General features: G+C 43.9%; 1 protein-coding gene across 4 annotated transcripts; it reads left to right on the forward strand.

The window, feature by feature from the left end:
- The first annotated feature begins 27 nt into the window (after positions 1-27).
- On the forward strand, positions 28-27,873 carry Orc1 (origin recognition complex subunit 1). 4 transcript variants are annotated; one of them, XM_076564704.1, is made up of 19 exons: positions 423-907; positions 988-1,084; positions 5,347-5,430; positions 8,500-8,598; positions 10,802-10,929; positions 12,681-12,859; positions 14,869-15,184; positions 16,331-16,670; positions 18,024-18,128; positions 18,621-18,813; positions 20,284-20,381; positions 20,886-20,987; positions 21,471-21,642; positions 22,039-22,146; positions 22,371-22,520; positions 23,136-23,255; positions 25,345-25,514; positions 26,409-26,496; positions 27,506-27,873. In XM_076564704.1, the coding sequence occupies exons 4-19, from the start codon at positions 8,504-8,506 to the stop codon at positions 27,698-27,700; spliced, it is 2,559 nt and encodes an 852-aa protein (XP_076420819.1). In that variant the 5' UTR covers positions 423-907; positions 988-1,084; positions 5,347-5,430; positions 8,500-8,503; the 3' UTR covers positions 27,701-27,873. The 4 variants fall into 4 exon arrangements, with proteins under 4 accessions (XP_042127524.1, XP_076420819.1, XP_076420820.1 ...); XM_042271590.2 differs by lacking the exons at positions 423-907; positions 988-1,084 and adding an exon at positions 28-341; XM_076564705.1 differs by lacking the exon at positions 988-1,084 and having other exon boundaries at positions 606-917.
- Positions 27,874-27,992: the final 119 nt, after the last annotated feature.

The following is a 27,992-nucleotide window of genomic DNA, read 5'->3' on the forward strand; positions in this document are numbered from 1 at the left end:
GAAGCACGTCAGGAGCCCTCGGTGGGCGTGGCGAGGCGGTTGGGAACGCCAATCGGAACCGAGCTGTGGGCGGGGTCACGGCTGGTGGCGCGAAAAGTTTTCTCCTCTGACTTCTGGTCCTGCTCGGGCGCGTGCTGGCTGTCCCGTCGGTCCGCGGTGTGGCTGGCGGTCCCGTCGGTCCGCGGTGTGGCTGGCGGTCCCGTCGGTCCGCGGTGTGGCTGGCGGACCCGGGAGGGGTCTAGCTCGGGCCGGCGAGCGCTGTGCAGCTGCCCCCCGAGGGCCTGGACTGGAAGCGGTGGGAAGCGCGGGGGGATCGGCCAGCCCTGGCAATCTTCGGCGTGGTGAGTGCGGCTCCGCGCCGGGCGTTCTCCCCAGACTCACGGGTTTCGTTCCACACACGTGCACCCAGAGCCTGATCAGTGGCGGGCGGGCGGGCACTGCTCTCAGCGAGCAAACGGACCCTCCCTGCCTCCAGCGAGGTCCTGGAATACCTCCTGCTCTGCTGGAGCCAGTGTTGGCTGCGCGGTCCGAACCGGAAGCCCACCTCGGAGAAGTGGGTGCAGCCTGCCCCCGGGAGCCTAAGGCTTTGCCTTCCCACGTGCACCGCCACTGAGAGACGCTGGCGTCCTTTTCTCTGGAACGGCGGAGCTAATGCTGTTAGCCGCTTTAACAGCTAGTGATTGCGCCCAGAGAGAGACTTGCTCTAAGTCACCTCCTGTGACTTTGACGTCCTCGCCTCCTCTGGACTCTGGTTGTTCTCCGGTGGCCTTTCACCCCCAGTCACAGAAGAGAACGTCTAAGGGCCCGCTCTCTGCTGTCCAGGGTCTAGCCCCGACCAGCATGGCCTCTCGTAACAGCTGGGGGAAGCGCGCGTCTTAAGGCAGGAGATGCGAGATTCCTGCCCAGGGTTAGTACAGGTGAAACTGCAATGATAAGGCCATTTTAGTTTCCCACAGAAGTCGAATAATCGTACTTTCTTTTCCACAGTATTGTTTTTTCGAGACAGCGTTTCACTGTGTAGCCCTGGCTGTCCTGGAATTCGCTCTGAACCCGGCCGGCGGCGAACTCGGACTCGGGATTAAAGGTGTGGACCACCATGCCCGGCTTTTTCAGAACTACTATGTATTTATTTGTTTATTTATTTTGGTTTTTGGAGACGGTTTCACTGTGTAGCTCTGCCTGACCTGGAACTCACTCTGTAGCCCAGGCTGGCCTCCTCTGCCTCCTGAGTGCTTAAGGCTTGCACCACCATCGCCCGGACAGAATTACAGTTTTTTCTTAAAAGCTGTATTAGAGGGCAATATTTGGATCCTGGGAGGTTTCTGAATTCTGTGAAATTGAGTTCAGTGTTTTGTGTTGACTTGTGAATTACATACTGTCGTGTTGTTGAACGAATGTGGGTTCACGCAGATCCGTGGAAAGAAGACACATCCCACTTTAAGGATGTGTTAGCCTTTCCAGCTGCAGGGGGACTCAGCCTCCCTAGGACTGAGACACCCTCCTTTAGCCAAGGGCATTTTTCTCATTCTTCAAATTTACACTTTGAGCGAGTTGATTTCCATATCTCCTAAACATCTTGACTAAGGTTCCAAAGGGGTAATGACAAATGCAAATTCTCCACTAAAGAATATCACAATGTGTCGTTTTGTACCCTTGGGAAACTCCCAGACAGGATTCTGGTAGAGAGGGCAACAAGAGAAACAAAGGGTGGATTAAGGCTAGGGCCTAATACCCTGGAGCTAGACCAGTGTAGCTCAGTGGGAATTCTCATCAACATCAAGTTGTACTTAAATAAGATGCTGACCTTTGTATTTGAATGAAGAAAGTAGAAGAAAGTATAGGATTTAGGATCACAGCCTGTGCCCTAACAAGCCAAGTTCTGCTACATGTCCTCAATATTCCAATTAAAAGAGCCAAATCGGGACCTGCAAAATACACAACCAATATTGGTTGTGATATATTGTTTGTAATCTAGAAAATAAAACTTGCCGAAGATCAGAGGACAGAGTTACCCTAGAAGCTGGGGTCAAGTGGTAGTGCCACTTGATCCCAGCACTTGGGAGGTAGAGACAGATCCGTCAGGATTTCTGTGAGTTCAGGGCCACACTGAGATTAATCCAGTCTAAAAGAGAACAGAGCCAGGCAGTGATAGCACACATCTTTAATCCCAGCACTAGGAATGTTGAGACAGGAAGTGATATGGCTGGGCAGAGAAAGGACTATAAGGCAGGAGGAGGCGGAGACAGAAACTAGCTCTCTTTTGGGCTGAGGAGTTGGTGAGGTAAGAGGTGGTGGCTGTGGCTTGCTCTGCTTCTCTGATCTTTCAGCTTTCACCCTGATATCTGGCTCCGGGTTTTATTAAGACCAACTGGGCCTTTAATCCCAGCACTCGGGAGGCAGAGCCAGGAGGATCTCTGTGAGTTCGAGGCCAGCCTGGGCTACCAAGTGAGTCCCAGGAAAGACGCAAAGCTACACAGAGAAACCCTGTCTCAAAAAAACAAAAAAAGAAAGAAAGAAAAAAAAAAGACCAATTGGGATTTGTGCAACAGTTGGCCCTTGACATTAAACTAGAACCCAGGAACTCACAAGTTAGAAAGAGAACCTGTTTCCACAAATTGTCCTCTGCCTCCACATGTTTGCTGTGGCACTTGGTACACACACACACACACACACACAATTTAAGAAATATATTTTTTCTTTTCTCTTGAGACAGTATGTCTCTGTGTAACAGCCCTAGGTGACCTGGAACTCATTTTGTAGACCAGGCTGGCCTAGAAGAGATTGACCTGTCTCTGACCTGAGTGCTGGGATTAAAGGTGTGTGCTACCACCACTTAGCAAAATAAATTCCACCTATCCCCATCCACCCACCCACCCACACACACACATGGTTTCTCTGTGTAAGAGAGTCCTGGCTGTCCTGGAGCTAGCTTTGTAGACCAGGCTGGCCTTGAAGATCCGCCTGCCTCTGCCTCACAAGTGCTGGGATCAAAGGCGTGCGCCACCACACCTGGCTCAAAATAAATGTTTTTTTTTTTTTTTTTTTTTTCGAGACAGGGTTTCTCTGTGTAGCTTTGCGCCTTTCCTGGAGCTCACTTGGTAGCCCAGGCTGGCCTCGAACTCACAGCGATCCGCCTGGCTCTGCCTCCCGAGTGCTGGGATTAAAGGCGTGCGCCACCACCGCCCGGCTCAAAATAAATGTTTTTTAAAGGCCAAATTAATAGTGAAAAGTAGAAAAAAGATTTCTTCAGTATTGCCACATTGGGAAGAAAGAGAGATCCAGTGACCCTGGCCCTGCCTCATTGCATATTCTCAGTCCTGATGTGAGAGTAAGGTTTAAATAAAAGTCAGGAGATGTGCCTTAACTAAGCAGTCTGCCAGAGGGGCCCTCACCACCACTGTCTCAGACAAGTTCCTGCCCTGGCTTCCTCTAGCTTCAGCTTTCTTCAGAATGAAATTCCTGGAGCAACTCAAATTTCTTGGGGTCCATTGTTTCTATAGTTGGTTACAGTTGGGTGGACAGGACATGAGTTTGTCATACAGTGTTTTCCCACCTTATTACTGATACCTTAGAATAGTGTTTAGCACATGGGCATAGAGTAAATAATGATTTAATAGAAAAGATACTATTGTCTCCATTTTGTGGATTAGGAAACTGAAGCCTGGTGGACTTGTCATTTTATGATTGGGAAGCCTGACTTACTACAATAAGCTGGCAGAAGTAAATGCTCTAACATAATGCTGTCTAGTTTCACACTATATATGAAGTGAGATAGTTTAGGGACAGCCATTGACATCTGGCTGTTCAATTAGATTTAAGGCTGTGTTCTGTGAAATTCAGCCTGTTGTTTCCAAGATAACACCTACCTTTCATTAGCAAATTCTTATTGAGTGTCTACTATGAACTTGTGTGTATTGTTCTGCAATTGTTTTTAAGAATTACGTGAGATACATATGTCAAGAGTTTTGGCTCAGCTTTTAGTAAGGTTCCTTTATGAATTTGTCTTGGGTGTGGCTTCTGTACTAGGTGCTATGCATATTTCAGATTTCTGGTATCTGTGACATCAAGACCTTGTAGCCGGTATCTCTAGAAGTCAAACACTTCTTTGGACCAAGCCCGGCCTGGCTCTCCAGTCCCTTCACCATTCCCTTGCTGATAGTGCATAAGATGATGTGTGGAGGGTGAAGAAGAGCAGTTCATTGAATTGTGTATTGCCACTTCGGTTCTCGTCTATACATGTGTCATTCTTTAGTGAAAAGTTGAAAAATAATTAGGCGTTCTGAAAAGAGACAACCGTAAACGCAGCAGGTATCAGGCCTTTTGTTCTTTAGGCATCTAATTTGGTATCTTTTCATTTTGTGAGATTTCCTATATTTTGTGTGTGCATGTGCTTGTCAACTTTCTGTTGCTATGACAAAAGATTTTTTTAAAACAAATAAAAAAACCCTAAAACAAGGGAAGATTTATTTTGGCTCACAATTTCAGACATTTCTGGCTAGGGTCACTTACATCCAAACAGAGAAGTCCAAGACAAGACAAAAGTCCCTAAAGACTTGCCCCTAAGGACCTACTCCTTTTACCTAAGTCCTCTTTTATACCTCCTGTTTTTGTTGTTGTTTATTTTAATGTGTATAAGTGCTTGCCTATTTGTGTGTCTGTGTACCACGTGTGTACCTGGTGTCTGTCTGCAGAGGCCAGAAGAGGGTGTCTGATCCTTTTAAACTAGAGTTAAGGTGGTTTTAAGCTGACCTGTGTGTGCTGGGAACTGAACTCAGGTTCTCTATAGGAGAAACAGGTGCTCTTACCACGGAGCAATCTCTCCATCCCCCCATTTCCTGGATTTTAAAAGACTTCTGAGTTTCTGTCACCTCCGAAATAGCCTATCAGATCATGAACCTGTCAAGAGTTAATCCATTGAAGAGGTCAGATACTCTGTGAGGCAGTCGGTTTTCAAAATATCAGGTGACCTCTGGGAAAATTTTACTTCCAAGCCACACTAGTGAAGTTGTATTAAAAGTGACTCTATAGAGTTTTTGTTGTTATTGTTTTGTTTTTGAGACAGGGTCTCAATATGTCACCCTGGCTGCGCTGGGACTCTATATATATCAGGCTGGCCTTGAACTCAGAAATTTGCCTACCTCTGCTTCCCAACTGCTGGGATTAAAGGGCCATCAAGCCTAGCAGCTGCACCAGTGTAACTGTCATTCATCTTAAAGTTAGATCATTTGAGGATTATATAACTTCTGATGGAAAACAGTAATTTACTACAAATAAGTGATATTCCCATTTATTGAAACGAGTACTTGGTGAGTACTGCAATTTACTGGAGTCTTTGCTTTGTTTCAGAGGCATTTGCGTGACTTTGTTGTGGAAAGCTGGGAGAAGCTGCAAGATTATTTCTGACATTTGTGTGTTGCGTCATCCTGGAAAGTAAGTGTTGAGATTTTCCTTAAACATTTGTATAGATTCCAGCACTTTCACTAATTTTTACCAAAAGGTTATTGAACAGTACAAATGCAATTTCATTCTTCACTTGAGCAAGTCTCATATGTTTGCTCATCCTCTCCCCGAAAGTACTGGGGATTGACTCTAGAGCTACAAACATATAGTTATTATGCAAGTGAATGCCCCTGCGACCCACATCCCCAGCCTTTTTTTACAGTTAGAGATATCATCCTTGAACTTGGTGATCCTCCTGCCTCAGACTCCTGAATAGTTAGAATTATGTCCTTATGCTACCCAGCCTGGCATCTTTGCTCTTTGCTTGTGTGTACCTTGTATTCAGTTGAAATCGATTTTAGTAGTACAGCCAGAGCGGTGTCCTGTAGACCAGGCTGGACTGGAACTCAACAGAAATCCATTTGCTTCTGCCTCACAAATGTTGAAGTGAAAGGCCATCATTCATCTGAGACTTCTCCCTGCCCCTCTCCTGAGGCTTTTGCAAAGCTAATTTTTATTCAAAGTATAAGTAAGGGAGAAAGCAGTCTCCTTGCAACAAGAAGGGATCCAGAGCCAGAGTCCCTCTCGAATCTTATGTCAGTGGTTTATTTACTAATGACCCAGTGTCTTCATTTCACTATTGGTGTTTCTTAAATTTGTTTTCTTTTTTCTTTTCTTTCTTTCTTTCTTTTTTTTTTTTTAAGCAGCCAGTTGTTGGTGATACATGTCTTTAATCCCAGTATTTGGGAGGCAGAGGCTGGTAGATTTTTGATGAGTTTGAAGCCATCTTGGTCTACAGAGTGAGTTCCAGGGCAGCCAAGACTACACTGAGAAGCCCTGTCTCAAAAAAACAAAAAGGGCAGAGATATTTTAGGGGTTAAATGTTCCTAGATAGAATATAGGCTACAATGCCACAGAACTCGAGGAAACCAATTTGTTTAATTTGGATGTCTATCTGCTTTTATAATTCTCCCCCTCACCCCACGAGACTTTGTTCTCATCAATAATTCAGAGACATTTTAAATCCCAGTTTTCCCATATGTTAGCCCTATAAGAGCTATAAGAGAAGCATGCAATCTTAACTAAAGGTTTAGTACTAAATACTTAATTCTGAGATGCTGGGTTGCTATTTTTTATTACAGCTGATAGCAGAGGATTTTATCTTTTCTTTTCTTTCTTTTTTTTTTTTTTTTTGTCACTAAAATTGTCCTTTTGAGATTTATTCAATGTAAACCGCTTTGCCTGCGAGTGTCTAAGTGAACCTACATCACTAGCTGTAGAGGCTAGACGAGAGCATGAAATCCCCTGGAGCTGGAGTCGCAGACAGTTGGGAGCCACCATGTGGGTGCTGGGAACTGACCTTGGTCCTCTGCAAGAGCAGCAGGTCCTCCTAACTGCTGAGCCTGCTCTTCAGCCCTCCTCCAGCCTACACTTTAACATCAGCGTTTCTTTTCACCATTCACAATGTTCTGGGCCTATCAGATGTAAAGAAAAACACCCTGCCAAGCAGTGTGTTAGTTACTGGTTTTGTGTGGGTGTGTGGAGGCCAGAAGCCAGCCTTGGAGATCACACCTCAGGAGCTATAACCTAATTTGTTTTCTTTTTAAAGATTAACTTGCCAAGTAGGTTAGCCTGGCTTGCCCTCGAGTCCCAGGGATCACCTGTCTTTGTTTCCCCTGCAGTGGAATCACATCCCACTATGCTTATTTTTTAGTGTGGTTTCTCAGAAATAAACCTAGGTCCTCATACTTACATGACAAGCACTTCACCAACTGAGCCAGGTCTCTGTCTCCTGTTTGTTTGTTTGAGAGAGACAGGGTTTCTCCATGTAGTTTTGGTGCCTGTTCTGGATCTTGCTCTGTAGACCAGGCTGGCCTCGAACTCAGAGATCTTTGCCAATAACTGAGATAGTTAAGATTGTAGGAAGACATCTAAATCAGTCATTTATTATGGTAAAACAGTTCATTGAACCCATTTTGTGTACTTTCACTGGGTACATTCATAATTGGAGAGTGTAGAGAAACCGTTTAGAGGAATTTCCAGTTTAATTATTTTTAGAAATTTATTTTTTTTTTATGTGCATTGGTGTTTTACCTGCATGTTTGTGTGTATTGGACACACACCACACACACACACACACACACACACACACACACACACACACACACACACACACACACCGCCCCAAGTGCTGGGATTAAAGGCGTGTGCCACCACTGCCCGGCCTTTTGTATGTAAGTGGATGACACACTTGATAAAAATCCATCTCTGTCCCCTCATGCTGCTTTTGCACAGTTATTCCTCTATCCCTGGTAAGCGCTCGTTCCAGTCCATTTTATCTGTGTCTCCTGATTATTCAATATTCAATTATTCAGTTCAGCTCAGAAATCCTTACGAAGACCTTTCTCCCTGAATCACAAGACCTGGCCCTCTAACTTCCAGGGCTTCCTTTAGGCTGTTTGCACAATTGGTTGTCGATTACTCCATCTGAATTTGAAGACATTTCACTTCGATATTTGTTCACACCTGTTGTGCTTTGTTCAAAGTAAGTATTTTTTCTTTTTGGTTTTTCAAGACAGGGTTTCTCTTGTGGCCTTGGCTGTCCTAACTCGGTAACATTCGTTTTGTGGAGAAAAAAAAAGTCAATCTTGTTGGAAATTAATACAGGCAGTTTAGTATATTTTATGTAGATATTGCATACTATGCATTAATTAATTTCACCCAGGGAAACTGGGGGCCCAGTATTCAAGAAAATAAATTATAAATGCTTGCAAGTACTTACTATTAGCCAGGTGGTGGCTGGTGACACACACTTTTAATCCCATCACTTGAAAGGCAGAAGCAGGCAAATATCTTATGAGTTTGAGACCAGCCTGGTCTACATTTTGAGTTCCAGGACTGTCAGGGCTGTATAAAGAGACTCTGTCTTGAAAACCAAAAAAAGATAAAAAGAGAAATGTTATCAGTTTAAATAAAATCTGTGGTAGTGAGATAGGAGTATTAAGAAAAAAGGCTGAACTCAGTGAAAGCAGGGACTGACTGTATTTTACAACCCATCAGAGCCATGCCGTCCTATCTCACAAGGCAGAAGACCCGAAAAACTTTCTCATGGGTTGGCAGGCCATTGCCAGATCGAAAACAGTACTACCAACTCTACAAGTAAGTGATGAAGCTCTTTGATTGGACTGCAAAATAAAGCTTTTCAGGCTAAACTGTTAAGCTTGTATTTAAACTGTTCTGCTCAATGCAGATTGAGGTTTGAGGGGCAGTAGAAATAAACTTTTAAGGAAGTTTTTGTGCGATGCAAAAAGATCTGTTGTGGCTGGTTAGTAAAATTTGAGATGCACCATAATGTCATCTACGTAAGGTGGATTCTTTGAAACATAAAAGATAAAAAGAGATGTTGGTACTGTGTCCTTCCCAACTTGTTTGTGCGTTCATGTGTGGTGTGTGTACATATGTGGGGGGGCAAGTGTGCATGCTCATTGCAGGCCTGAAGTTGGTGTGGAGTGCTTCCTGGTTGCCCTTTTATTTATTGCAGTACTGTTGTTCTTTGAGAATTTCTTCATACTGTGTGTTTTGAACACATCATCCTCTCCCCACTCACCCGTCACCACTCCATCCCAGCCCTTTCTACTCAGCTTTGAGATGTCTTCTTCTTTTCTTTACCAAATGAGTTAAGTTTGTGTTGTACAGCTAGCCTTGGGATTGGGCCTGCCCTATAGGGATCACATTATCATTAAAGTAAACTGACTCTTCCTCTCCCAGCAGCTATCAAATGCCAGTAGCTTCTTAGCTACTGGTGGGATTTTTGTGCCTACCTTCTCTCCTCTACGCTAGGATTTTGTCTGGCTGGAGCTTGTAAAAGTCTTGTGCATTCTGTCACAATTGCTGAGTTCGTATGTGTGCCTGCCCTGTTGTAGCTGAAAAACCTTAATGTGTTATCAGCCGCCTTTGGCTCTTAGGATCTTTCTGTCTCCTCTTCCATGAAGATCCCTGCACCTTATGGAGACCTTCTATTTTTTTACTGGTGCAGGTTCTTTTTGCTGAACCCAGAACTCACCAATTTCCGCTAATCCAGCTAGTGAGTTTGCCCTGGGAATTCTGCTTCCCAAATGCTGTGTTCCAGGGGGTTGCCATACCTACCTGGCTTTTTCCAGGAGTGCTGGGAAACTGAACTCAGCCCTTGAGCTTGCTCATTCGGCAAATGCTTCAACCCCCGAGCCTTCCCTCCACTCCTTAGCAGTTTTGATAACATTATTTGTAGCTGGAGTTTTCTCTCCGGGTCTGGCAGTCCCAACAGCCCACTTATAAAATAAACACACAGACGCTTATATTATTTACAAACTGTATGGCTGTGGCAGGCTTCTTGCTAACTGTTCTTATATCTTAAATTAACCTATTTCTATTAATCTATAAGTTGCCACATGGCTCGTGGCTTACCGGTATCTTAACATCTGCTTCTCATCGTGGTGGCTGGCAACATCTCTCTGCCTCAGCCTTCCACTTCCCAGAATTCTCCTCTCTCCTTGTCCCACCTATACTTCCTTCCTGGCTACTGGCCAATCAGTGTTTTATTTATTAACCAATCAGAGCAACAAATTTAACATACAGAACATCCCACAGCTGCTATTATTATTATTATTATTATTATGTAGCTTTCCGGCCTCCTGAAACTTTTATTGTTCATTGCCAATAACTGAAGTAGTTAAGATTGTAGGAAGGCATCTAAATCAGTCATTTATTATGTTAAAACAATTCATTGAACCCATTTTGTGTACTTTCACAGGGTACATTGTTTTCCCAGCAAGATAATTAGAGAGTGTAGAGAAACCGTTTAGAGGAATTTCCAGTTTAATTATTTTTAGAAATTTATTTATTTTTATTTTATGTGCATTGGTGTTTTACCTGCATGTTTGTCTGTGAGTGTGTTGGATCCCCAGAACTGGAGTTACAGACAGTTCTGATCTGCAAGTGGTTGTTGGAAATTAAACCCGGGTCCTCTGGAAGAGCAGCCAGTGCTCTTAACCACTAAGCCATCTCTCCAGCCCTTAAGAATGTTTTTGAGCTTAATTCTCAGTGGTTATGGGCACTGGCTGCTCTTCCAGAGGACTCATGTTTGATTATCTCACTTACATGGTAACTGGCTTACAACTCTCTCAGGGGATCCAGTGCCCTCTTCTGGCCTCCATGGCACTGCACATGCATGTATTGGCACAGGCAACACCCACACATGGAGTATAAATTAAATCTCAAAAGAGATAGCTGGACAAGCATATCCTTTAAAAGAATGTTGTCTTTTGTGCCAAATTCTACAACACTTTTTCCATTTTGATGATCATGTTTCTTTGTTGCTTTCCAGAGAAATGTGTATAAAAATCAATGACTGTTCCTCTGAGATTCGCATCAAGGTTGGACAGTTCGTGTTGATTAAAGGCGATGATAATAAAAAACCCTACGTTGCTAAACTGATTGAATTATTTGAAGATGGTGAGTTTGGGCCTGAAATGGGAACCTTCTCTTACTGGGCACGATTGCGAAGTATGCAGGGGGGTGGGTGGGGTGGGGGGCTGCTGTGTTCTCTACTCACAGGCGCTGCCAGAGCAGCATGGACTATGAGGTGGGTCACATAAGTATTAGCTGTTCCTTTCCCCATCTAGACTTCATAGACTCAGCGGTGCAGTGTGGGGTAAAGTGGAATTTAGCCTTCCCGTTATTTTTAGGGGTAAGAATGAATGTCAAGTGCAGGATTTGGGGACAGGGAGTTTGGGAGACGGAAGGAAAATTGGGGGTTTGCACTGCTAGGGGTGTTGGTGTGTTTTGTTTTATTCTTCTGCTCTTTGCTGTTTGGGGCCTGCCAACCAGCTCCCAAATAAATACACACACACAGACTTAGTCTTACTTATGAATGCTAGCCTTAGCTTGGCTTGTTTCTAGAATTATCTGGTCTGCCTTTTGCCTCTGGGCTTTTATCTTTCTCTAGTCTTTCCCCCCCACCAACCCTCCCACAAGACAGGGTTTTTCTGTGTAATAGTCCTAGCTGTCCTGGAATTCTTTGTAGACCAGGCTGGCCTTGAACTCACAGATCTGCCTGACTCTGCCTCCCAACCACTGCCTGGCGTATCTTTCTCTATTCTATATCCCTTTCTTTACTTCTTATTCTGTGGCTTGCTGTGTAGCTGGGTGGCTGGCCCCTTATGTCCTCTCTCCTTTTCTCGTTCCATGATCTTCTCTTCTCAGATTTCTCCTATTTATTCTCTCTGCCTGCCAGCCCTTCCTATCCTTTCTTCTGCCTTGCTATTGGCCGTTCAGCTTTTTATTAAGCTAATCAGGGGTTTTAAACAGGCAAAGTAACACAGCTTCACAGAGTTAAACAAATGCAACATAAAAGAATGCAACACATCTTTATCTTTGCATCATTAAACAAATATTCCACAGCATAAACAAATAGCACATCTTAAAATAATATTCCATAATAGCTGGGTACACTTTTTTTGGTTTCGACATAGGGAAGTTACTATGAAATTTTGTAAGTATGATTTCTTTACAAAGTCTTTTATACCCCAAAGTGGCCTTAAACACTATTCATGACCTTAAACTTAGGATGCTCCTGCCCTTGTCTCCCAAGTACTGGGGTTACAGGTATGAACCATCATCCCTAACTGGTGGCCTTCCTCAGCATTAATTTGTACAATTTTTCCATTGATAAATTAAGTGCCTATGATTATAGTAACTTGTTTTCCATCCTTTTTGGAAATTTCTTTTTAACTTGATAAACACTATTAAAAGTAGAACTGGAAAAATGGCTCAGCACTTCAAAGCACTCACTATTTCAGAAGATTCAGGGTTAGTTCATAGTACCCCCTGTCTGTAACTTCAGTTCCAGAGAAGCTGATGCTCCTTTCTGGCCTCCATGGATACTGCACACAAGTGGTGTACATACATATATGTAGGCAATACATTTATACACATAAAATAAATCTTTTTATAGAAAGTGGAGCACTGTAAAGTGTGTATTTGTGAAGTGGAGTCATTTTTCTGCTGATTGGTCCTTTGATCATTGTCAAATTATGTAAGATTCTTGAAACTTGGTTTCTTGGCCTATAAATGGGGGGATAGGTATAGTACCTGTTTTGTAGAATTATGGAGAGTAAATGTTTATATTGTGTAGTGTTTGGCATATAGGCTGTATTCAGTAATGCATTGTATTGTTTCCCTTCCTTACCACCTGATCCTCTTAGCATCTACATTTCCTTCCAAGAAATGTGCTCGAGTGCAGTGGTTTGTCCGATTCTCTGAGATCCCTATCTCTAAAAGGCATTTATTGGGCCGGCAGCCTGCAGCACAGGAGATATTCTGGTATGACTATTCTGACTGTGATAACCAAATTTATGTGGAGACCATCATTGGCCCTGTTCAGGTAGGAGGAGTGCCTTAAATCCTGGGTTCTAAAGTGCCTATACTGCATGACCTCAGAAATAGTACTGGTTCTAATTTGAATTTTTTTTCTCATCTTCTCTGGCTGCTTGAGAAGCAGCCCCCCCACCCCCATCCCACAGATACTGAGAGCATAGTGAATGTGTTCTGGGCCTTTTAGAGGAAGTGACATTTGGGTTATGACCTGAAGGAAGAGCAGGAATTAGAAAATGTGTCTCAGAGAACAAGCATACGTAGCTATGATTATGACAGGCACAAGACATTATAAAGCTAAGTGTGCTTTGTAAAATGAGGACTTCTTGAATAACTCGGTACAAAGAGTGCCGGTGCTAAAGCAACCTTGGTTATAGGGTTTTTGTGCTCAGGGGCTGTGCTGTTGAAGTAGTGTTTTGAAAACCTTGTGTGCATGCGTGTACATCTTATTTCTAGAGCTGATTTTATATCCAAAGTAGGATTAGACTCTTCTATGTGACATCTGGCTTTGGGTGATTGAGTAATTGGTTTAACAATTGGCCAGAGAGACTGGTCTGACCTGGCTACAGTGATTTATTTTGTGGTTCAAGGAATGAAGGTTGAAGCAGCAGAGCACGTGGATTTGAAGATGTGCTGGTTGGCTTTCATCAACTTGATGTAACAAGTGGTTAGGAAATACCTCTGACAAATTAGGCTGTAGGCAAGTCTGTGGGGGCATTTTATTGATTAATGATTGATATGGGAGGGCAGCAAGCCAGTAAACAGCATTCTACCATGGCCTCTGCTTCAGTTCCTATCTCCAGTTCCCTCAAGGATGGACTGTGATCAAGACTGTAAACTGTAAAGTGGAGTAAACCTTCTGGAGTTAGTTTTGGTCAGTGTTTTATCCTAGCAACAGCAAGTAACTAGAACAGAAGGGCAGGAGAGAAGAGGTATTAGGAAAATCTCCCTGTTGGGAGTAAACAGGACTAATATTAAAGCCAGGCTCTGCTAGTGATAATTGGCCCTTTAGGGAACACTGAGTGCTCTGGAAGTGAGGTGGGGCCTGATCTTAGAAGACGCCGGAAAACAGTTTAAGTCATCTTACAGCAGTGTGGAGCTACTGCTCACTGTTTAGCGAGTTGAGAAGTTTTGGGGAGTTTATCCTAGGTGGATAGATTAGGGGCGCGGGGGAGAAGGAATGGGATAGTGTGTGATTGAACTGGGATGACAGCAGGAATAAAGAGGAGAAGCCAAGGGCTGTAGAGATGGCTCAGTGGTTAAGAGCACCAACTGCTCTTCCAGAGGTCCTGAGTTCAATTCCCAGCAACCACATGGTGGCTCACAACCACTAGTAATGAGATCTGGTGCCCTCTTCTGGCCTGCAGGGACACATGCAGGCAGAATACTGTATACATAATAAATAAATAAACCTTTAAAAAAAAAAAAAAGAAAAAGAGGAGAAGCCAAGGCAGAGGATGTAGTTCATTTAGTAGAATGCCTGCCTGGCATGCATGAAGCTCTGAATTCAATCACCAGCACCAAATAAACCAGCTGTGGAGATACACACCTGTAATTCATACTCAGGAAGTAGAGTTGGGAGAATCAGAAGTTACAGGAGACCCTGTCCAAAAACAAGTAAGGCAATAAGAGCGGGGTGAAGCAGGAATAATTAATTGGCTGGGTTGTTGGCATATATCTTTAATCCCAGCTCACAGGAGAAACCAATGATCTCTGAGTTTGAGGCCAGTCTGCTCTATATATGAGGACAATTGGGACTGCATAGATAGAAACTGTTTCAAAAAAAAATGAAAAAGGAATAATTTACATTTCATTGACCTCTTCCTCAAACTGTTCATGACTTTGTAAAATGCTCAGTTTCTCAGACAATGTGCTATGCAGTGTCTTTCTCTTTAGTTATAAAGGGTGGCATTTCATATAAAGATATGAGCTTAAATGGGTTTCATTGTAGCTATGATGGTTTTTCTTGGCTGTATATAGTCTTCATCTTTTCTTGTTTATCTCACTTTCAAAATTCAGGTAGTGGCTTTAGCCCCAGATGAAGTGATCCCTATGGATCAGAAAAGTGAGGAGACACTGTTTGTGAAGCTGTCCTGGAATAAAAAGAAGTTCGAACCACTGTCACCAGAAGTACTTGCAGCATTGAAGAAACAAGAAGATAGCCCCGAGTGCCACAAACCTTTAGAGGCCAAGATGAAGAGAGTAAAAAGCCCTTCTTGGAACACAACAGAACAAGTGGTCAAAAGGATTGAATCAAGTCACTCTACCTCTAAATCTTACCAGATGCCTGCTCACCCTGTCTCCCCCAGTGCTAGGAAACTGCTAGAACCCAATGGTAAGTGTGGCTGTAAATTAGTTCTACTTCAGTGGGCTTTTGCTCCTTTGTAATGCACCAGCCCTTCCTCCCCGGCCCCTGCTGCACAGTGATGTGTTTGCTGTCTCTGTGATTGGCATTTTCTGGGATGTCATAAGGTTGGAATCACAGTCTGGCTTTTTTTTTGTCTAGTTCTCTTCTCTTAGTTTCACCCATTTGAGAGTCATCCCTGTCGTTACCCTATTGGTGACTCACTCCTTTTTATGCAGTGTTCTATTGTATCAATAAACACAACTTATTTATTCCCAGTAGAAGACATCTGGCTGGTTCTAGTTTTTGATGATTATGAGTAAAGCCACCCGAATTAATGATTCACACAGACACTAGATGGCTCTTCAAAAAGCCCTGTCTGTACCTGTCTCATACCGTGGGTATGACTGAAGTTGGCTCATCTATGCTTTAAGACTATAGGCATTCCTGCTTGCCATCTCCTTAGTTAGATCAGTGTGTCCATGAGTGCCAGGGCTGAGTCTCATTCACCTTCTGTTTCTTACTAAAAACTAACATACATCTTAGCTTTTTAATAGTTCAGCTATATCTCTCTATGATCCCTGGTTCTCGTAGTCTTGTCAAGAGTAAAGCAGATCTATATGTAATGATTGTCCTCAGGAATTCCTCCTGTATCTTTGCTGATATAATCTGGGTGAAAAAAAACAAACAAACAAAAAACAAACAGAAAAACGTTGGGTCTGGTGTCACTCAGTAGTGTACTATAAATTTTTTCAAATACCTTGCCTTGGGACTGGGTGCCCTGCAGTGTTGCCTTGGGGAAAATTGATTACTGAATATTTACCTACAAAAGCTGACCTAGAAGTCAAATTCTAGATCCTGCAAGCTGTAACTCAGTGGTAGAGCACATGCTTAGTAAGGTCCTGGGTTCAATCCTCAGGGCTGAAATATGAAAACAAACAAAAGTCATGTATGTTTCTAAATAGGAAAATCATACATGAAGTTTAGGAAAGAAGAGGCCACTTGGCCTCGAAGAGAACAATATAGACTAATTCAAAGAAAGTATGAGTAACTTCTGTTGCATTAACATCAGTTACATCATGAGATTAGGGGTGTGTATTTCTAAGTATAACATCCCACATTGTCCTTTATGCTTAGGCTTTCCCAGGAAGCCTAACATGAGGCTATCACAGAAGATCTTGTGTGACTCCTTGGATTCTCAAAAGAATTCTAAACGGAAAACAGCCTTCTCTGAAACAACCTCACCGCCTAAAAGGTCTCAGCCTGGTGAAATCAAGACCTCTTCACCTTTGAAAACTCTAGGAAAAAACGGACAGACTCATTCCTTTTATGCCAAAGGTAGCATGGTTCTGAGAGCCCAAGGCCCAGCTATGATGGCCACAAAGATTAGCGTGGAGAGGGCACTCAGGCCTCTCAGGAGCAGGTCGAGTTCTTCAGCGGTGCCTACTGTGATTCTGACACCAGAGTACATTGGGAGGTAAGCAGGAGCATTGTCCCCTCTCAGAGCAACTTGAGGTACTTCCTTTGATGAGAAATGTGTGTCAGAGAGAGAAACTTCCGAGCTGCGGTTGACTAACCGGAGCTCTGAGGATCTTTTCCAAATAAAGGTTTCCGAGCTTGGATTTAGTAAACTGTGCTCCAGGTCTTGGACCCAGGAATCTGTATTTGAGAGTGCTCTTTCGCATTAGGCGTGGTGACTTAGGCCTGTAATCAGGAGGCTGAGGCAGGACTGGTGTGAGTTCAAGATTATCCCGAAATGCTTTTCTTTTCAGGTGTCATTTGGGAATAGTGGTAGTTATTTCTGAAACTACACTGCTTCACAGTCCTGGATTTCATTTGTTGGCTCTGGCTCTTTGCCACAATATAATGATCCTTTTTGTTTTTCAATTGGGTAGTTTTTTGAACCTGGGATCTACTCTTAAATATAGTAGAATATATAGACAATAGAATATATAGACAAAAGAAGACAATAAATCTAGAGCAAGCTTTGTAGTTTGGTACTTGATAATATGTGTAGATAAAGAGTTGTACCATAAAAGAGTGACAGAGTAGAAATAACATGATAGTCAATATTTTCTAAATAGAAATTCCCAGCACCTGGTCCATAATAGGTTGCTTAATAAATACTGAGTGTATGTGTGTGTGTACTTTTTTTTGTTTGTTTTTGCTTTTGCTTTTTCTTTTTTCTTTTTTTTTTTTTTTTTTTTTTTTTGATTTTTCGAGACAGGGTTTCTCTGTGTAGCTTTGTGCCTTTCCTGGAACTCACTCTGTAGACCAGGCTGGCCTCGAACTCGCAGAGATCCACCTGCCTCTACCTCCCGAGTGCTGGGATTAAAGGCGTGCGCCACCACCGCCCGGCTTTGTTTTTGGTTTTTTGAGACAGGGTTTCTCTATGTAGCTTTGCACCTTTGCTGGAACTTACTCTGTAGCCCAGGCTGGCCTCAAACTCACAGAAATCCGCTTGCCTCTGCCTCCCAAGTGCTGGGATTAAAGGTGTGTGCCACCACCGCCTGGCCTGAGTATATTTTATACTGAGTATATTTCTGTTAACTTTGAGCCTTTGTAAAAGATGACAGAAATAAAAAGGAGGCAGAATCTGTTGGGAGTTTGTCCATTTTGGTCCACAATAGCAATGTGATAAGTATGATTTAAATAATATGTTAAGAAAAACTTGGATATCTTTGGTGAGCTTTTGAGCCAAGTTGATTAACTCTTTCCAAAGTTGCTATAAAAAGAGTAGGAGCTGGTGAGAGCTCACTATCTTCAGTACCCACTGTGGATTCTTGGTGTCTTAAATGCCTTCCTCTAATCCAGATGTGATGTGTTACAGGGACACAAAGGAACAAGAAACTCACAAAGAACCCACCCGTAGTTCCCATCGTGTACATAGAAGGAGTTCTCTCTTGACTTTGAAACGGATTAGGCAACAGCTTTGGTAAGACTGACCATGGACAAGCTGAACAACCTTGCTCCCATCTGTGGCAGCATTTGTCCCTTAATGCCCCTTCTATTTGAACTGAACGGCCAGTGCATTGATACCTTTTCACCCAGCATTTTGTACAAGCATCATAGTTTGAAATGGACAAGAAATGCTGGCCTGGGCTTGTGGTTCCTTGGCCCCATCACTCTGTTTCCAGCAAGTCTGGGAGTATGGGATGCCCGAAAGCATTCACTTTTTGATAGACCTTAGTTTGAATTTGGGCTTCTGAAACTTAAATTGGGAAGATACACAAGCCTTAAAATTGTTGAGTGACTTAGTGGATATGTAATGCCTTCAGCAGAGTGTCTCAGGCAAGTGTCCAAGAGGTGAAACATCCCATATTGCCTGGTGGTGGAAGAGACTAATGCCTCCAATGCACACTTTTATACAGTTCTTATTAAGGCTTGAACACCAAATAATAGAAAATAATTAGTCTCCACCACTCAGGCTTCTAGATGATAAAAGTGACCAAGAAGAGGAAGAGTTCATATCCTCAACAGAGGTGTCAGACTCCACTAGTGAGGAGGAAGATGATTCTATTCCCTCCCTTCCAAAGAGAAATCCCCAACGGCAGTCCAGGAACCGGAGGTTGGCCTCAAAGCCATCATTGCAGACCCCCTCCAAGACACCACAGAAAACTGTAAGGTTCTTTTGGGTTTGTTTTCCAGTGACATGTCCCTCCTATATGCTAAAGAATGCTAATTCCAAGACCAAACAGTAACAGCTGGATTCTTAGCACAGGGCTATGATGCTAAAGTAGTGTGTTCCCTGGGGAAGCAGGCCTACATGAACTTGACTGAAAACTAATCTAGTTGAAGATGACTTTTTTTCCTTGTGTTATATTGTTTTGCTTTTGAGACGGTGTATAACTGTACAGCCCAGGCTGGCCCCTGACTCCAAGCTCGTGCTACCACATGTGCCTTGCTCAAGGGCTCAAGTTCCTTTTTAAGGGTCAGAGTCAAATGGCCAAGAGCACAGCCTCCTAAGGGAAGTACAAATGCTGATGAGTCCTAGTGTTTGTGTTTCCCTTGGCACTTAGAGGGGATTGAATTCCAGGCTGCACTAGATGCAGCTGAGAGATCAGGAGTACTGTTTACGTGTGGCAATGAATGTGCAACAGGAAAATGGGAGTTAGTTCCCTGTGGAATTGTAACAGCAGTAAAGGTGTTGGGGTCCTCTCATGCAAAGGTAAATTTGAGAATCACTAGGATTAAACAGCAGAACTCAACAGTCAGTCTGCATATTTTTGGCCAAGGAAAAGGTGGAAAGTTGGCTGTCACTCCATACCAGGAAGAGAAGTGAGAGAAAGCATTGGTCTGCCCCATAGAGTGACCGTCAAGAAAGAGTGAGCCTCTGGGGCTGGAGTGATGGCTTAGTAGTTAAGAACATTTGCTCTTCCAATGGAGCTGAACTGGATTCCCAGCACTCACATGGCAACTCATGACTGCCTAATTACATTATAGGCAAACCGAATGTCCTCTTCTGGCCCCTTTGAGCATCACGCATGCACATCATGCTCAGACATACATGCGTGCAGAACACTCATGCACATGAAATAAAATTTAAAGAAAAGAAGAAGAATGGGCCTGTGAGTGGGAGCAGTGACCCAGGGATTTAGAATAAAAAAATCTTGTGGTCCAGTCCCACCCCCAAGTACTAGATTATGGGTTGAAGAATTCCTGAGTCAAAGCTTGACCATATTTTCAAATAAAGATCTCAGGAATCACACACAACCTATGGCTCTTCTTCTTGAAATACATAGTGAAAGGCCAGAGATATAGCTCAGTGGCAGAGCACCTGCATAATATGTATGAAGCTCTGGGATTTTTGTTTGTTTGTTTTTGAGACTTGGCCTGTATCTGTCTTCCAGGGGCTGGGATTGGCATGTGCCACCATGCCTGGCTGAATTTATTTACTTATTTATTCCTCAGATTGACTGTGTTCAAATCCCATTCCCATATAAATATTAAAAAAAAGATCATGTTTGGACTAGGAACAAAACGTTTGATGTGAGGGGTTGGGATGATCATCCTTTCACCAGATCAATTTTCTGTGTTCTGGATGGTTTTTTGTTTTGTTTTATTACAACTTATATTCTCTTTGACTATAGCCTAATCCTCGAACACCTCATCACGCCACTCCTCAGATTCGAGGCAGGAACCTCGCTGTCCAGGAGCCGGCTAGCGTGCTTGAAGAGGCTCGGCTGAGGTGATGCTGCTCGTGGTCCTGCTTGGGTAGATAGGCGTGATAGGGCCTCTTTCTTCCCATGAATTGGAGGTTGGTTGGGCCAGTACTGTGCAGTCAGTGATACATACTGGTGGAAGACAGTAAAACAAGTACTTACAGAAACCTTCAACAGCCAATGTCTGGGCTAGTGCACATGGAAGGAGATGCCTCCCAGGCTGCCGCTGTCATCTTGGTGTTTCTCAGGGTGGTGTTCTTAGCTACAGGGCCCTAAAGTAGGAATTCTTTTAAAATGCAGGATCAGATTAAGGGTTTTAGAAGCTAATAGGTTTCAGCCTACCCAAGTGGTTTTGTTTTGTTGGGAAAAAGGGAAGTTAGGTGAGGCAACATGGAGAGAGATGAGAAGCAAGAATTTCCTTTTATTCATAATAGTTCCTGTATAGAAATAATAGTGTCTTTTCCATTCTGTTGGGTAGATGGTGAAGATTTCTAAAGCCTTCCTTTTCTTCTGTCTACCACCACCTGCAGGCTGCATGTTTCTGCTGTGCCTGACTCTCTTCCCTGTCGAGAACAGGAATTCCAAGACGTCTACAACTTTGTGGAAAGCAAGCTTCTTGATGGGACTGGAGGGTGAGTAATGCTGAGTAGACAGGTAGTTTGAGGAAGAGTTGCTCACACAGGGTCAACAGGGTAAGCAGAACCACTGCTAAGCCTAGAAGAGTGGATTTCTGCCTTTCCGAACTAATGAGACCACTGGGGCTGCTCAGTTGATCAAAGGCTCTGGGTTTTTTCCCCAGTACTACATAAACTGGTGGTGAGGTAGAGGCAGGAGGACCAGGAGGTCAAGGTCATCTTTGGCTACATAGTGAGTTTGAGGCTAGCTTGAGCTATGTGAGGTTTGTCTCAATTTAAAAAGGAGCAGGTGACCTTTGAATAATCAGTTGGAGTGCATTTGCTTTGACTGTAGAATAAGTGTCTAAACAGGTCCAACTCTGACCAGTTTCCTAGGGCAGTCTTCACAGTTCCTACTTCCGTACCTCAAGGATCTTGACCTTTCTTAGTATGATGTGGATGGCATGGACCCAGGCTGAGAGTATTATTTCCTTGCTCTAGGTGTATGTACATTTCTGGGGTTCCTGGGACAGGGAAGACGGCCACCGTACACGAGGTCATACGCTGTCTGCAGCAGGCAGCCCAAACAAATGATGTTCCTCCCTTTGAATATGTTGAGGTCAATGGCATGAAGCTGACAGAGCCTCACCAAGTCTATGTGCAGATTTTACAGGTAGGCCAAGTTGTTGGGGGTTTCTGGGAAACAGTTCTTTAGAAGCACAGGGAGAAAGAAGGCTTACTTAATTTTATTGTCATTTTACACATTTATGCAGAGGTGATAAGGGTGAGAGAGGCAGAATTCCTTAGACTCAAAAACCACGCTAGGAGCTATATGTTGACTGGTTCCATGGCAGCAGCCTCGCTCACCAGTGACGTGCGAGTGTCCTGGAATAGGGTATAAGCATTGTTCTTCCGTTAGCTCTTACCTTGGAACGGGTGGTCTCCCTCTTGGGGAAGGGACTAGAGTATAGGAGACGGAGCTTCTTCCTTTTATAGGCGGCACTCACTTTAAGGTCAGTGGAGTGGAGTCGTCAGCATTTACCCCAGCGACTGCTTTTCCCCCATGCAGAAGCTGACGGGCCAGAAGGCGACAGCTAACCATGCAGCAGAACTGCTGGCAAAGCGCTTCTGCAGCCCAGGGTGCTCGCAGGAAACCACGGTGCTGCTTGTGGATGAGGTAAGAAGCCCTGGAGGACAAGAGGAGGGGTGGCCACACCGCTTTGCAGTCCCTGGAGCAGATGGTGGGTAGGCAGAAGTGCTGCTCCTGCATCCGCTCAGGCTTGTCCATTGACTGGAGGATGGACTGTGGGCAGCACATGGACTAACTCCGTGGAGCAGGCTGTCACTTAGGTGCCCTGGCTTAGTCCCTGAGTGACACTGTATGTATGTCTCCTTTGGCAGCTCGACCTTCTCTGGACTCACAAACAAGATGTCATGTACAACCTCTTTGATTGGCCTACTCACAAGGGAGCCCGGCTGGTGGTCCTGGCCATTGCCAACACCATGGACCTGCCAGAGAGAATCATGATGAACCGCGTGTCTAGCCGACTGGTAAGACCAGGTCATTCTGTAAAAATGAAAATATAGAAGACCAGGAAATATGATTTCTGCCATAATTGTAATTTTTATGATGGAATTAAAAAACACTACCGTTTTCTACAAGTACCATACCCCATGCCTTGGCATTCTGGTCCCTATGCAATTTTAAATCACACAAAACCATAGAGGTTTAATTATTTTAAAAATATCTAAGCATGTATCACCTGCCACCTCTTTGGTACTTGGAGTAAAGCAGACAACCAGGCAGACTACGTCTGCCTTCTTGGACCTTCTATTTTGGCAGGAAACACCACCATCAGACCGTGAAGAACATGGTGAGGGAAGGCAGGAGCTGTGCCGGTCCTTAGAGCACCTGTCTCCTTAAATGACTCTAAGAGAGTACAAGGTTCTCAGATAAAACAACATAGTGTGAGAACTACTGTCCTGCAGGACACCCCAGTCATTGCCAGCACCAGCAGCAACTGCACGGAGAAATGGGAAGAAATAGATTGTTATGTGGGGCTTGAGGATTGGGCTTGGGGACCTGAGTGTTGGGGTTTTTTGTTTTTTTGGTTTTTTCCCCACCTGGACAGTGAAACTTGTTCTTCCGTCGTCTTGGCTCTCCAGGGTCTCACCAGGATGTCCTTCCAGCCCTATTCTCACAGCCAACTGAAACAGATCCTAGTGTCCCGACTCAGGCATTTAAAGGCCTTTGAGGATGATGCCATCCAGTTGGTAGCCAGAAAGGTAAGTCACCATCAGGAAGCTCCTTGCCACAACTCCGAGCTAGTCAGTAAGTCCTTACTGAGCACCTGTGTGTCCTGTGCGCTGTACCCTAAGTGAAGAGAACTTCAGGAAGTGCTATAAAATAAATACCAAGGGCTGAGGGTGCAGTACCTTATTTTATTATATGATTCTCGAGAAGGCCACAGGGATTATGGACTTATGTACAAACTAACCATAGTTATTCAAGGAACGAGCTGTTTTGTGTAATTGAAGACACCATTTAGATCCATGCCAGGCATCTAGGAAGGACCAAAACCCTGAAATAATGAGGTGGACACTAAGTAAAGTCAGCCCTTAGAGACTGGTCAGAGTTTATATGTTTATATGGAACCATTGATTCTGCAGACAGGGCTGTATGCAGGCTCTTCTCACCACAGTAGTCCCAGTCCTCAGAAGAGCCCTGAGGCTCCAGGTGGAACTGCTTGGGGGATTTTTTTGTTCTCAGTGTTTTCTTTCATTGTCTTTAGGCCTCAGCCCAAGCTCTTAAATACATACTGTTCACCACTAGGGTGCTGTTTCTCGGGGTGAGGATGGTGATAGGAAGTAGGAAGTAATGTGGAAGTATTTGGGTGCAGGAGGCTAGTGAAAGGGAAACCGTGATACTCGCGTCTCTGTCTTGTGTTAGAAGAGTGACTTTGGTCTATTCAAAACATGAACAGTTGTGTATAACCCCACTGTACAGAGATGACTTCTGTGTTTGCCTTTTTACAGAGTCTCACTGTGAACCTCTGGCTGGTTTAGTATGCTATATAGATTAGGCTTGTCTCAAACTCAAGAGATCTGCCTGCCTGCTAGGATTAAAAGCAGGCACCACAATGCCTGGCTAAGATGACTACTTTTAATGTCTTACTGTATTATATACATATACTTACATAGTGTTCTTGGTTTATGTGCCATAATTTTGGAGGAATGGATCATTTTAGAGATAATTTGGTGTTGTCCAGTGACAGGTGAATTTCAGGTTGCAATGAGTACTGGGAATATAAGAACTGAGAAAGGTCTTTGTAGACTGCAGTAATTGTGAGAATCAAAATGTAAATGATCTGGGTAGGTATGGCAGTGTATCCCTATAAGCACTTGGGAAGGTGAGGCAGGATGATTGCAAGGTCAAGGCCAACCTGGACTACATTGGGATATCCTGTCAAAACTAGCAAGAAGGTAACAAAGCACTCAAGTATTTTTCTAAGCCAGCGTCGGAGAGAGTGGAGGGTTCCCTGAGAGTCAGCGTCAGAGAGAGTGGAGGGTTCCCTGAGAGTCGGGCCTGGGAACTCAAAACTTCTAAGTATATGGGAAGCCATGAGAGTGCTGGAGCTGTTGGCATTGTGCAGTGGCCTCATTGACTGTCTCAGCACAGGGTTCCCCCGGTGATGTCTTCCTTCCCTCCCCCATCTTGATTTTAATTCTTTTAGGCATTGGTTGGGCTGTTCTCCCAAGTTGGCTACATACTCTGTTAGGTCTTACCTCCAAATGTTCTCTCTGGCCTTAAGTGGCTGCTTCTGGGCCACACAGAATGAGAACCCAGGAATGAGAACTCTTGTGAGGTTTTTGTTTTGTTTTGTTTTTCGAGAGAGGGTCTCCAGGGTCTTCCCGGCTATCCTGGAACTCGCTCTGTAGACCAGCCTGGCCTTCTCTACCACCATTCCCAAATACCTCAGACATCAGAATTGAACTTTGGGTACCTAGAACCTGGAGTTACGGGTGTTTGTCAACTACCATGTGTTCACCAACAAGTACTCTTAACCAATAATCATCTTTTCTAGCCCCTCCTTAAAAACAAAAAACAACACCAACAACAAACCTCACTTATTTCCTGAATACTAAAACTGGGGATTTCTGCCCTTTCCACTGGAGTTATTTATAATATCATGGGACTGTGGTTTGGTATGAAGTAATAGTGTTCCATATATGATATAAGGTTCCCTGGATGTCAACTTTGGCACAAGACCATTCCCAGAACCACCTTATCATTTAGCTTGGCCTAGATCCCTTGGTTATTCACCTAGGTTCAGATGGCAAGTGGACATTAGAAATAAAGTGTTCCCTCTTGTAGGTAGCAGCCCTCTCCGGAGATGCCCGGCGCTGCCTAGACATCTGCAGGCGTGCCACCGAGATCTGCGAGCTTTCCTATCAGCATGGTGACTCTCAGGGCATGGTGACTGTGACACACTTAATGGAGGCTATAGATGAAATGTTCTCCTCATCCTACATCACCGCCATCAAGTAAGATGCTCTGCTGCTGGGCTTTGGAAATGTGCTCCTGTTTCTCAGAGTTAACTCAGTCTATCCACATTTAGCTAGAGAAAGTTCTTAGGGGCAATCAGGAAGGCAAAAACAAAATCCTTGGGTAATAGATGAATGCTTATTATTAACATTTATTAAGTATAAATACTACAGGAACAGGCTCTGTGTGGTTGTTCTCATACCTCTCATCCCAGCATTGCCATAAGTTTAAAACTAGCCCAGGCTGCATAGTGAGTTCTAGGCTAGTCTGGGCTATACAGTGTCTCTGTCTGAAAAAAGAAAGAAACACATTTGATAGGTAGGAAGATGAGTCAGTGGTTAAAAGCACTTGCTGCTCTTACAGCTCACAACTGACTGTAACTTCAGTTCTCGGGATCTGACACTCTCTTCTGCTCTCTGCATGTGCATGCACATACACACACAACCCTTTGTTTGTTTGTTTAAGTTATATGAACGTGAACAGTCTGGGCAGTGGTGGCACACACCTTTAATCCCAGCACTTGGGAGGCAGAGGCAGGCAGATCTCTGAGTTTGAGGCCAGCTAGGGCTACATAGAGAAATCCTGTCTCACAAAACAAAACAAAAAACATTACATGAGCAGGAAGTAGCTGTGTACTGAAGCATACTCTACTTCCAAAATTTGGAAATGAGGCTTTTTTGGCTGGTTGGTTCATCATTCATTCATTCATTTATTATTTGGGGTGCAGGTATAATTCCACAAGTAGTTGCTGTGTTCCCCATTTCCAAAAGAACATTTTCTATGTCAGCTTGAGACTTTGTCAGGTGATGCAGAAAATGTTTCCTCGTGTTTTCTCCTTGAAACCAATGGTGCTGACAGCCTCTTAGAATTCACATCTCTTGGTTTCATTTAAGGAACTGTTCCCTCCTGGAGCAGGGCTTTCTGAGAGCCATTATTGCAGAATTCCGCCGATCTGGACTAGAGGAAGCAACGTTTCAACAGGTAATTGTTTGAGAACTGGTTTTTGTTGTTGTTGCTTGTTCTTCTGATCCTTCTAGATATGGGTCCAAGACACAAGAGTTATTGGTAGGGGAAACCCCAAGAGGGTGACTGTCCCTACTGGGGTTAGAAGCAGCAGAGAACTGGGCAGAACACGGGTTTAGATTGGGTTTCTGGGAGAGCAGGGGGAGCTTTCTAGGGTGGCCTGGGATTGGAGATATTTATGTGGCCTGATCTTGGTGCAAGCTTGGGGGTTGGGATTCTTTCTTTTTCTTTCTCTCTCTCCCCCTCCCTTTTTTTCTTTTCTTTTCTTTTCTTCTCTTCCTTTCCCTCCCTCTCCTCCCCTTCCCTTCTTTTTTTTTTCCCTGTAGGGCAGGGCCTGGCCAATCTCTAGCCTCCTGGTTAGGGCTATTAGGGAAGTCTGGCGCTGGGCCTATCCAATAGAGATGGGGGAGGGACTTTTGTCGGTTCTATGTTCCAAATATTGCTCAATTGTGGGCAATACCATCTTCTAAGTAAAACTGAAGCTTTGCTTAAAAATATGAATTAGGCACATGGTGACTCATACCTGTAATCTCAGCACTTGAAAATGAGGCAGGAGGATTGCCAATAGTTTGTGGCCAGATTGAACTACATAGTGAGTTCTAAACCAGCTTGAGCTACAAAGTAACTTGCCCAGTGTTACATACGTAAATTATAGAAAAGCAGAGTTCAGATGTGCTGTGTCCTGTTCTATAGCTTGTTTCCACTCTTGGCAGTTGCCCAAGGGCATCTACTGATGAAGCATTTGGTGTCTAAGGTACCATCTGTCTGGTTTGTTGTTTTGAGACTAGGTCTTATTATGTAACTTTGGTTGTCCTGGAACTCACAGAGATTTGCCTGCCTCTACCTCCCAAGTGCTTGAACTAAAGATGAGACCCACCCTGCCCCAGGCACCCAATTTTTGGAAAAGATGATCAGATACAAACCGAGGATTGTTCCTCTTAACCTTTGCTTTTCTTTTGATGTCTAGATATACAGTCAGCACGTGGCTCTGTGCAGGATGGAAGGACTGCCTTACCCTACCATGTCAGAGACCATGGCTGTGTGCTCACGCCTGGGTGCTTGCCGCCTCCTCCTGGTGGAGCCCAGCAGGAATGACCTGCTCCTTCGAGTGAGGCTCAACGTGAGCCAGGATGATGTGCTGTACGCTCTGAAAGAAGAGTGAAGGACTCCACAGAAAAAGCCTTACTGTTTCCTTCAGAACGTGGAATCGTACCAAATACACGGAATGGAAATGGTTGTTGTAGACTGTCATTTTATGTTATTTAGTTTGCTTTCTCCAGAGTGAGTTTATGATAACATACTATGTATATAAAGATATATTTATATATATGTACAGTATACTTGTATCTATGTAAAGTAGTTCTGGGAGAATTTATATGAAATTGGCTACACTGGTTGCCTCTGGGAAATACCTGGTGGTTTGTCAGGGGTGAGAGGAAGACTTTATTCTATGC

Source organism: Peromyscus maniculatus, chromosome 2 (genome assembly GCF_049852395.1).
Source record: "Peromyscus maniculatus bairdii isolate BWxNUB_F1_BW_parent chromosome 2, HU_Pman_BW_mat_3.1, whole genome shotgun sequence".
NCBI classification, from domain to species: Eukaryota; Metazoa; Chordata; class Mammalia; order Rodentia; family Cricetidae; genus Peromyscus; species Peromyscus maniculatus.

What these genes read in the sequence shown, in the direction of transcription:
- Orc1 (XM_042271590.2), top strand. Translation starts at nt 8,504, where the DNA reads ATGCCGTCCTATCTCACAAGGCAGAAGACCCGAAAAACTTTCTCATGG. An exon ending in ACCGCGTGTCTAGCCGACTG is followed by an intron (nt 22,521 to 23,135) that starts GTAAGACCAGGT and finishes TTGGCTCTCCAG; the next exon opens with GGTCTCACCAGGATGTCCTT. An exon ending in TCCTACATCACCGCCATCAA is followed by an intron (nt 25,515 to 26,408) that starts GTAAGATGCTCT and finishes GTTTCATTTAAG; the next exon opens with GAACTGTTCCCTCCTGGAGC.